This window comes from Carassius gibelio, chromosome A20, assembly GCF_023724105.1.
Source record: "Carassius gibelio isolate Cgi1373 ecotype wild population from Czech Republic chromosome A20, carGib1.2-hapl.c, whole genome shotgun sequence".
Taxonomy (NCBI): Eukaryota; Metazoa; Chordata; class Actinopteri; order Cypriniformes; family Cyprinidae; genus Carassius; species Carassius gibelio.
Genome location: NC_068390.1, coordinates 13,604,497 through 13,615,564, shown reverse-complemented (window position 1 = coordinate 13,615,564; position 11,068 = coordinate 13,604,497). Strand labels below are relative to the sequence as shown.

General features: G+C 35.6%; 1 protein-coding gene across 1 annotated transcript; it reads left to right on the top strand.

Moving 5' to 3' along the window:
- The first annotated feature begins 8,038 nt into the window (after positions 1-8,038).
- Positions 8,039-10,851, top strand: LOC127938170 (homeobox protein SIX6-like). The gene is made up of 2 exons (XM_052534608.1): positions 8,039-9,133; positions 10,244-10,851. The coding sequence occupies exons 1-2, from the start codon at positions 8,562-8,564 to the stop codon at positions 10,407-10,409; spliced, it is 738 nt and encodes a 245-aa protein (XP_052390568.1). The 5' UTR covers positions 8,039-8,561; the 3' UTR covers positions 10,410-10,851.
- The last annotated feature ends 217 nt before the right edge of the window (positions 10,852-11,068 follow it).

The following is an 11,068-nucleotide window of genomic DNA, read 5'->3' as shown; positions in this document are numbered from 1 at the left end:
CTTGACTGAATGCAGTTCTCAGGCTTTCACATACTGGTTTAGTCAGAGGTCACCTGATAGCTATTTGCAGAAACAGATACTGTATATTTCTATTCCCTGAGAGACTTAAGATAATATCTACTCCTAAGACACTGGGTATACAGTACAGATTACACAGATCATCGGCGGATTACTAATGTAAGTAAAACAAAGTTAAAACAAGCTGACAAGGGGACTCTGGGAAAAGGTCAATATTGTGGTTGTCTATATTTGTGACTCTGTATGTGTCTTACTTAAAGATATGACTAAATATGTTGATGGGAATTAAAATAATAATAATAATTTTAACACAAATACTCATTTTTATAACTTTTTTCATCACTTAAATAGAGAAATCTGAGCCAATGCATGTATAACCTACATGCATTTGATGTATTAATAAATGTCTCACTTGTTTACATTAATACATTAACTAGCTTGAACTAAAAGCATCTTTCAATCTTTGTTTATGTGAATTAAAATGTTTATTGTCTTACTAATGTTAACAAATATCACTTTTTGTATTCCAAACGTATTAGTAAATGTTGAGGTTATAACATTACGATTCATAAATGCAGAACTCTTGTTCATCGTTACCAAATTAATTTGTACATTATGGCTATAAATGAGGGAAATCACGCATATAGATCTTTGTAGATTTTTTGTCTCCTGTGTGTTTGATGTTCTAGCATCCTTATTATTCTTATTTCTTATAAAGTATTAATAATAAAACAAAATAATGAATTTATATTATAAAAATAATCTTTATGTGCATCCTCGGTCTAGGCAAATACAAACCAAGCTTGAGTTTTCATAGGTTGCCTATAAAAGATCCATTCGATGTTCTTACTCGCTTCATTCATAAGTCTGAGCTCATTAAGACTGACACACAGCAGAAAAAAAAAGAGCCAAGCAAGCGCATATGTAATGTGGAAACAGGTAGAGAGTGTAGTAAAGTGGTGTGTGTTTGGGGGGGGGGGGGGGGGTATGGAGAGAGATTATTTGGGGGCAGAAAGAGAGAGAGAGTTTTGCTCACTGAGGCAGAAAAAGCGGACAAGCTGACACCCACGAGATGCTCTTGATGCTCCCTGTGCACGGACATGGAGAGCAGGCATCATGAAAGTTGCATGGGTGCCATTGGCCTTCTTCATAATTCAACGGCTTCATATCCACACACAGCACCTCGGTGACAGCACTTTCTCTTTTGTATTAAACATGTACACCAGATCACTGCATGGGCAGAGTTGAAACTATCACAGGACAACCACCGCTTCCAGTGCTGCTGAGAAAAGGACATCTGAGTCTATTTGAGTCTATTGATATTCCAAACTATGACACCAGATTCATTTGGATTTATTCTACAATGCCATAAACCCATGTAAATGCAGTGTATATATGTATGTTGTCTTAAAGTGTTATGTTGTGGTTCAAATATGTCCCATGGCAGGCAAGTCATTGCTTCCTAAAATAGATGAGTTGAATCTTACTAGCTGGCTCCTAAATCCTGACCTATACTTGGGTTTATAGAAGCAGTGTTATTCTACCATTGATTTATAATTCATGCTATGCATTTACAATATAGCAAACACTGGTAAATAATTCTGTAGCAAATATTTCATTAAATTTAAAAGCTTGCTTAATAACAAAAGCTGAACAAAACAAGCTAAAACTTTGAATGTTTGAAATCACTTTATTACTAAAAATTAAAACAAGTGTGCACTGTATAAAATATAAATATAAATGTTTTCCTTGAGAATCCACTTAGGTCACTAAACTTGTTTAATAACAAATCAAATTAAAAAATGCTATTTTTTTGTTTGTTTTTTACAAAAAAAAATGAAATAGTAAATTTGTACTGTATGTAAAATGAAAATAAAAAATGTAGCTTTTTTAAATATATATATTTTACTTATTACAAATGTTTTGAAAATCCAGGCAAGCTAATAAACTTGTTTAATAACTAACTAAAATACAAACTTTTTTTTTTACTAAAACTAAAACATTAAGTATGTACTGTATATAACATGTAAATCTTGAACAAATATTCACAGTTTTTTAAAATATAAATTAAACATACTTTCCTTGAGAGCCTACTTAAGCTGCTATGCTAATAATTCTTTCTATATTTGAAATGTGGTGATATTTGTGGTCAAGTGCAGCAAACTTTTTCCAGACATTATTTATAGCACCTTCTTGGAATCCCCATGGGCTCGTCATAACCTTAATTAATCCCATCACTTCTTTTATAGGCACCAGATTGGGAAACAAGGCCGTCTTTAGAACATACACCTGAGGAGTTCAAAATAGAGCATGATCTACTTTGGTGAACACTTTTAGACTCTCAGGATGAGTGGGCTGTGTGCGGACACTGAGATGTGTGTGTTTGGGTGTAAAGAGTAGTGGTCTGTAAAGCTCAAGGTCAAGCGAGCATGTCATTCAACTTGAGGGCAGCTTTGTACAGCTTGAGTGTATTAAACTTTTACAACTACAACATCAATTAAGTGCTGGTCTTTGAGCAATGAATTTGGATTTTTTTTCGGGGTGTAACGGAAGATAATTTGTGGTTCTAACACTTTGAGGTCAGAATATTTTTAAAAATGCTCTTTTCATCTTAATATTAATAAATTAAAAAAAATGTAAAACAAAATGCAAAATATATCCGTGACTATATCAGACCTGTTCCATGCCCTCACTGTCACCTTTGCTTGACCTTCTACACTCTGCTGTCCTATAAATAATGGCAAAAGTAATAAATAAATAAATAAATAACAACAACTTAACTGAATCGACTAACATGCAATCCTTGTGTGACAATACAAAGAATGAATCATCAGAAAGAGAGCAATGAATATAAACATAGAAAGGACAGATTGTAAAACTAAGCCATTATAGCCTTATGCAAAAGAGCATCCTTCCTTTTTCCAACTAATCCAATCACCACTTCTTCAGAACCTCTACTAGGGAATCACAAAATCTCTCCCGCACAGAGCGATAGCTTGACCCTCCAGCCAAACAAGTCATATTTACAACTGCGCCTTCTGAGCCGATTTACATTCGTTCCCAATAAGCCGATTAGCCAGAGGAAGCTTGGAGCTCTCTTGTGCCGTATCATAATGTTAAACATGGTTTAGTCATCATGCACAGACTGCTGGGAACTCCAGTCTTCCTCACACACATTCCTCCCACCCTCTGGGCTCCTCCTAATAAGGCCTGCTTCTGAACAGACTGAAAGTGCACTCACTCTCACCTTGGGCTGTTTGTTTGTGTATGTGTGTGCAGGCTGCATAGGTTATATATAGCAGTGTGTTCATGTGGACAGATTTATGCAATACATGATATCAAAGCTTACAGTCATTTTAGCAGTAGCAGTTAAACCAAGCCAACACAACCACCTCAACGTCTAGCTACTACATATTTATGGAACATGGAATGTTTTTTTTATGTTATGTATTAATCTATAGTTCTTCAAAGAAATTAGATGCAAACAAAACAAATACTAAATACTATAAAAGTAAGTTTACTAGAAAAAAGCACTAGGCTATTTCAGTCGTTTTACATCACATGCAGTTTCACATTTAATTCAAATTTGCTACTTGCCATTTCTTTGTAATTAATTCTGAAATTTACTAGCAATATCTGAGTGAAAAATATAGTTTCTACATCAACAGTTTTTCAGTGTGCAGGCTTAGGATATATACTGAGTGTATTTGATTAAAATATTTAAATTAAATCATTATAATATTTATTATTAAATACATATTCAGTGGCTGATACAATCTTTGTAAATGGAATACACTTGTTTATGTACATTTTATTTACATTTTATGTTCACAATCGTCAATTAAACGATTTCTTTATCATTATTATAGTACAAAATCTCCTCAGTGTGACAGCCTGAAACAAACTAACAAACGAATAAATAGGCCTAATTGTATACTTAACACTTCGTATTTATGTACCTAGATTTTTCAGCCATTTTCAAAAACATATTTAATAACTCAAAAAAGTGTATGACACCTTAATTACTAAATGTATATACGTCTATAGGCTATATTATATATTATACAATGTGAATCCTGCATTAACCTGTGTCAGGGAGGCTATATTTGGTAGGACTAACATACTTTTGCTTTCCGTTATTTTTATCCTCTATACTTTTTTTATCCGCCCGAGATGTTAAAACCTTAATTGTTTTGAAATAATAATAATAAATAATAATAATAAAAATGCCTCAGTGCCACTTTCTCAAAGCGCTCGTGGAGTTTGCGCTCCAGTCTGCCGATGCTAAGCAATCATGAGCCACGTTCTCCATGAAGGCGAAGAAGTTACAGCTAACGATAAATGGATTTCCAGCCACATTCAAAACTGTATTTTTTTCTAAAACTGTATTTCCTACAGATTCTCTGTAACCAGCAGATGGCAGAAGTCTTACACTAACACCTAGATCAATATCAATCAACAACCTAAATATTTTATTTTGTTAATCATTTAAGTATATATATATATATATATATATATATATACACATACATCAATAAGTGCAAATATTTGTAAAAATCACAAATTATACATGTAGCTGACCATTTTTGTGTAGTGTAGGTTTTCAACGCAGCTACCACCATAAGTACATTTTCAAACCTGTGGGAAGCACAATAGGATATTTTTTTTTTTTAAGGAAAAAATTATCTTTCCACAAACATCATGATTTATTAATTCAAAAATTATTTGCCTCTTTTAGGAGTTGCATCACATGACATTTTACAATCTAAAAAAGTATCTGATATTTTCGATGAGGCTTTTTTATTGACATGATGATTTCTTCATTTTGATTTTGACAGTTGCATCACATTGATTTTAAATAATAATAGTAATAATAATAATAATAATAAAGAAATCGCATTTTATTGCATATTTAATTTTAAAATTAGCATCGCAACCCCTATGAGGACTGAGCATGCAGGATGATCATGAATTTGTAAGTGTGAACCTGAGTGTAGCTGTCTGCTTATAAAGATTTGTCTGCTTTTCTATGGATATTAGATATTCTCTGTTATAGATTATGGTTTATACAAAGTCAGCTCTTCTAATGCTGTATGGCACCATCCAAGCAGCAGATTTATCCACTGCATTATCCTCAGCTGCAAAAATGATCCTGGGATCCCTGTCACTCTAAATGCCCATTTATGGCTTAACCATTGCATATTTAGAACACCAGAGGGGTTGTTAATATGACTACTGGCATGATACCTTAATTACAATATAATCCAGCGGGAGCAATTGCTCTCTGGCCTCTGAGATTGTAGCAATGCTTTCTGAAAATTCAATCTAATGGTCATTGATCCAACATGCTTGATGAAGGATAATCCTTAGTTTGGCTAAACAAAGTCAGATGTGTACTCTAGGCCATTTGGACAACAAAAGCATGATACTGTGATACTAGCTGGAGGCATGTATAGACAGTGTATATTAACAAGTGTTAGTGAAAGAAATGTTTATGGTGGATTTAGAAAGAGGGAAACAGAGGTAGAGATAACAGAGAGAGAGAGAGAGAGAGAGAGAGAGAGACATGAGAGCAGCCTGCTCTTATACAGTCTGTATAGGCAGCACAGCACATCCAGAGGAATCTGGGGCATCTAATGGCCCCTCACCCACTATTCCTTTTTTTTTTTTTTTTTTTTTTTTTTTTGGTGGGACATGCTGTGACCCCACACCGTGGGAATCTGTGGTCCACAACGGATGACTTTAACTGTCTCACAAGAAAAAGGTGGATTAAAGAGCAATGATCTTTCCTTTATTATACCTTAGTTATAAAAAAAAAAAAAAAGGAGCAGAGCAAAACTTAAAAAAGATACTCTAATAATGAGAAATTTTTGATTATTTCAGTGTTATCATTTTCTTCTAATCATTATTATGACTAAATGAATAGAAAACAGTGATCATAAACATCATAAACTATATAGAAAATACTTTCAAAAGTACACAATACATGAATAAATTACTGGAAAGCCAAGAGGAGAGTTAATGCCTAAAATAATAATTTATTGTTGCTTGCATTTAGTATATATGCAAAATTCGTCACCACAATGAAACACGTTATCAATGACAATCAATCATTTTGTTCTACTCAGTTGTATGAAAGCATACTATATATAAATTTATGTCTACATGAATCACTCTATATAAATGTATTACATTTTTCCCGTTGATTAGAATGATACACTTAATAACAGAAATGTAAACACTTAATAGAAATGTAAACCCTTAAAAAGCTGTTTAAATAATGAGCTTATGCATTTGACTGCAAATTACACTCATTTAGTTTAATCACTTAAATCCATCAATATTTCAACACTGAAAAAATACTCAATCACTCGAAATGTCAATTGAAAATATTATCAAATCTGTAATTGCAGGAACGTCTGTCACTTCTTTACACAGCTGAACCTATAGGCAGTGACGCTTTTTGGAGCAACACAAAAGCAATTGTTTGGCTATTTCAAAATAACAAGAAATACCATTAAATATGAATGGGCCTTTAAATGTTTAAAGGCTTAAACTTGTCAGGCCACTAAAACAACGTTTTTCCTATTTCATATACTCGTACGGCCCCACGGTGTGGAGTACGGGCCAATTCAAACCCTATAACCAACATATCTCTGATGAAACCTTCAATGTTTTCCAGACAAATATAGCCTACTGAAATGTAAAATGAAGGGGCTTCTCTTATCTATTTTCTCTTATTTTAAAAGTTTCTGTTGCTTTAAATTAGTTAAATATTAAATATTAAATATTAATGAAACTATTAAGTAATTAATAAATGCATCCGAGGTCCATAGATTTGATTATATTTTAGCTTTTTATGCTATTTATGCCTCTTTTATTATGAAATATTTAAATAATAAATAAATAGTATTTTGTTATTGCTTTAGCTGAATTAATTTTATGATCAGTTTTACAGATATTTGTTTCGAATGTAACTTGTTGGTAATGGTGTGCAGGTTAAATTGTGCTAATCTTGATGGTGTAAAGAAGAATCCGTCTCCATGTCGGGACTACAGTGCATGAAAATGAGCAGCTTCTGTACACATTCTAAAATCAGAGATACGGGCAGCTCATACATCATGCAAAAAGGGCCCGAAGGATTTTCTTCAAATGAAATGTGTGGGTCTGTGAAAATAATATCAGGGGCTTTCCGTCAGAATGAACTGTTCCACTGTAGCCAGCCGTGAAATAATCTGACCCGACACTTCAAACCATCTGCGCTATCCATGCGTTTTCTTATTTAATGCGAGCTGCAGCTGATATGATAGCCTACCACATTTTTTATGATATTGCAAATCCTGATTAATCCCCAAATTAACTCAGAATATTTCATTGATGCAAAGTGTTGTGATATAAGAACAGTTTAGATTAATCAAAATATATGTCAATTAAAAAAGCAATTAAAATACCTAGGACGAAATTATTTGCTTAAAATAGGCCTAGTTTTTGCTGAAATGGTCGATTATAACTGCTTATGTAAGCTGTTAATAGTCTTTAGCGTAGCCACTGGTTAGCAGAGATCAGCAGACTCGTGTCCACGTGCAGCTGGAAGGCGGGATGGTTTGTCCAGTTAAGACTCGTTTCATCCTAAACAGCGCGATATTAAATTTGACAGGCCTGTGACTGTTGCGCTGAGCTGTCAGATGTCTACGAACTCATATCATTGACTGCGTAACTGAACGAATCTTTCCTAATTTGTTTCCTTTTTGTGTCAGCGGCCATAATTCTTCACAAGCGAGACTCCGGGGTGGACGACTGACTTCTTTTCGGAAAATCAACACGACTAATGGATGATCTCATTTAATGTTATTTGTCATTTCAATCCGAACATTCGCGCGTCGGAAACGCCTGTGCTCGCCTGTTCAGAACGATAAAAAGCCAATCATGTCCTCCCCTGTGTTAAGACTATAAAAAGGCCAACGAGTGACAGCTTAAATATAACATATTGTGCTAGATGAGACAACACTGTACCTTCCATTAGGTTTTAAAATTCTCAGAAAGTACGCTAGTTAACGTCGCATAAACTTAACTTAAAATCTGCGTAAAATACGCAATCGAGTACAGGCTAATTAACTCGCGGGGACTCGGTAAAAGCAGAGGTCGCTGATGTTTACATTCTGAAAGGCGCTGTCGAGGTCTGGGAGGTGCTGAAATCTACTCAAGCTCAGTTCCGCGTGATTGCCCCCCTTTGACAGTGATTGACAGGCGAAACCACGCAACCAAACTGCCAAGTCCAATAGAAAATCAGAAGCGGACTGCACGTCTTTTCCCTCCTCAAAAACATCATTCTTGTGCTATAAGCTCGTGCCCTCGAACTCTCGAGGAAGCCTCAGACCGTCCGAGCGACCGATATCTATTTCTTTACATCATCTAACGTTCATCAGCTGATTTTGGAATTGCCTTTTTGTCTGGATTCGACCGTGGGAGAAAGAGAAAAGCCGCATAAAGCACGGAACTGTGCTTGATGTAGAGAGGACTGCGAGGGGGAAACAGAAGCCTTCATGTTTCAGTTGCCAATTTTGAATTTCAGTCCCCAGCAGGTAGCGGGGGTATGCGAGACTTTGGAAGAGAGCGGAGACATCGAGCGTCTCGGCAGATTCCTCTGGTCGCTGCCCGTGGCACCCGCTGCCTGCGAGGTGCTCAACAGAAATGAATCTGTGCTGCGAGCTCGGGCTATCGTAGCCTTCCACACTGGGAATTTCCGCGATCTTTACCACATTCTGGAGAACCACAAGTTCACCAAAGAGTCTCATTCCAAACTGCAAGCACTTTGGCTGGAGTCACACTACCAGGAGGCAGAGAAGCTCCGAGGCCGCCCGCTAGGACCAGTGGACAAATATCGGGTACGGAAGAAGTTCCCTCTGCCTAAAACAATTTGGGATGGAGAACAAAAGACGCACTGCTTTAAAGAAAGGACCCGGCATTTACTTCGAGAATGGTACCTCCAGGATCCTTATCCGAATCCGAGTAAAAAGAGAGAGCTTGCACAAGCTACGGGACTCACTCCCACTCAAGTGGGGAATTGGTTTAAAAATCGAAGACAAAGGGACAGAGCCGCAGCCGCTAAAAACAGGTGTGTTTCCCATTTCAATCATGGGGCCCATATTGAGCAAATATTTCATATTCTAGCTATAAAATGGATATAAACTAAAATATATAATTTAAACGAAATATACACATTTAATAAAGGAAAGGCTATAGGCTAAAGCATAACATTGCCTACTGTCACTTGTCAACAATAAACCAACACCCTATACCAAAAAATAATATTAATAATAAAATAAAAGATCGATATACTCACCAAATATTAGTATGTACTTTAGCTGTATGTTTTTGTTTTTGTTTGTTTGTTTTAAATCCGACATTTCCTGGACTTATTTTTTGTTTATATTATTATTATTATTTACATTATTACTGAAAAATAATAATAATAATAAGTGCCGTCACATGTTGCAACAAAATGTTGTTACTTGTCACTTACGACTAAAACTCATTGGCTAGCTTTTGTGTGTGTAATTATGGTTTGGGCCTAGTCTACATCACTGGGTAAAAGTCCTTTTTGATATGCGAAATAACAATTAACGAGAGAATAAGAAATGCAGCCTAGATTAAACGATACTTACTTTCATTTTAGGCCAATAACTAATCTTGATTTCGACAGTTCAGCTGTGAATTGAAGAACTTCTACCGTGATGTCAATAAGCTTTTTGTTTTTTTTTTGTGCAAGGTGCTCGCTGTAGTAGCTAAAGCGAATAAGGAACGTTTCTCACTAATTTACCTCTGACAAATTGTGTTCTGTATTTTGTTTTAAGTTTACATTTATAAGCGGATATGCTATTAACAACGTTAAATTGGGTAATATTGAATCACAACTGTTAAAAATGTAGGCCTATAGATTGTTTTAACATCCGCCTATTTATGGTTAAAATGTGTTTAGACCAATAAAATGTTTTTTTTTTTTTTTTACATTGCCATTCATTTTATTAAACGAAGCCATATAACAGATTTCTAGACAACAGCTGCGCGCATTGGCTGTAGCATCCCTATCGTGTTCTTCCGGGGCATTCCGTTAGTAGCCTAGGCTAAACCTGGAGCCGGGAATAAGCAGAACATCATTTCATAATAAACGAGTTTTAATAGAAAATCCTTCATCTGAACACCATCCTTTTTCCTTTTTTTAAAGGTTCCAGCAGCAGGTGTTGTCTAATGGCTCGGTTCGGTCCCTAACTGGAGAGGATGGTGCTGTAGACCGACTGGGGAACGCGTCGAGCCCAGAAGCGAGCCTGTCGAGCAAAGCCGCTGCGTCGGCCATCTCCATCACTTCAAGTGACAGCGAATGTGACATCTAACATCGCACCGAACCGGCCCGAGGGGCTATAAGGGAAGACTATGAAAAAATTAACACATACGATGGAAATCGAGACAGACAATCAGCAAGATAAACAAGCACATTAGTGCCTGCCTTAACGTATCAAAGGCCGTGTTTTTTATTGCATTTCATTTAATTTATTCATTTTTTAAGGCTGTTACACCAGCCTGGAATCTTGGGATTCACGGAATGCTTTATCATCAAAATGTATTTATCTTTTTGTGAGAGCAAAGTGGGGGCAAACGCGGGAAAAAAAAATCTATCTACTTTTGTAATCGATTGCCTCAAACAAATAGCCTATGTGCCCCTACAGAAATGATATTTAACACTTTTGGTTAATTTTGAAAAGGACTTCATGGTGAAACATTTGACCTCCCGGGTTTTCTAAGGTGTTTACGCATTAAATTGTTACTCTTATAGAATCTCATTTTTATTTGCTTGGTCATTTCAATTCTGGTCATTTTCGATGTTAGACGATCGCGTTTTAGAGCATGTACGCCCATAGTGAAGATTTTAGTGAATAAAGGACTTATTATAATAAAACTTTGATGCTCAAAGTAACCATACAGACTTATTCTCATCAATTACTACCAATATTAAACTAAATTCATGTTTTGTTTTGTTTTTCCCCGACAACCA

Excerpts from the sequence above, each read along its gene's own strand:
- LOC127938170 (XM_052534608.1), top strand. The coding sequence starts at position 8,562 with ATGTTTCAGTTGCCAATTTTGAATTTCAGTCCCCAGCAGGTAGCGGGG. Across the intron at positions 9,134-10,243 it reads GCCGCAGCCGCTAAAAACAG|GTTCCAGCAGCAGGTGTTGT; the intron begins GTGTGTTTCCCA and ends CTTTTTTTAAAG.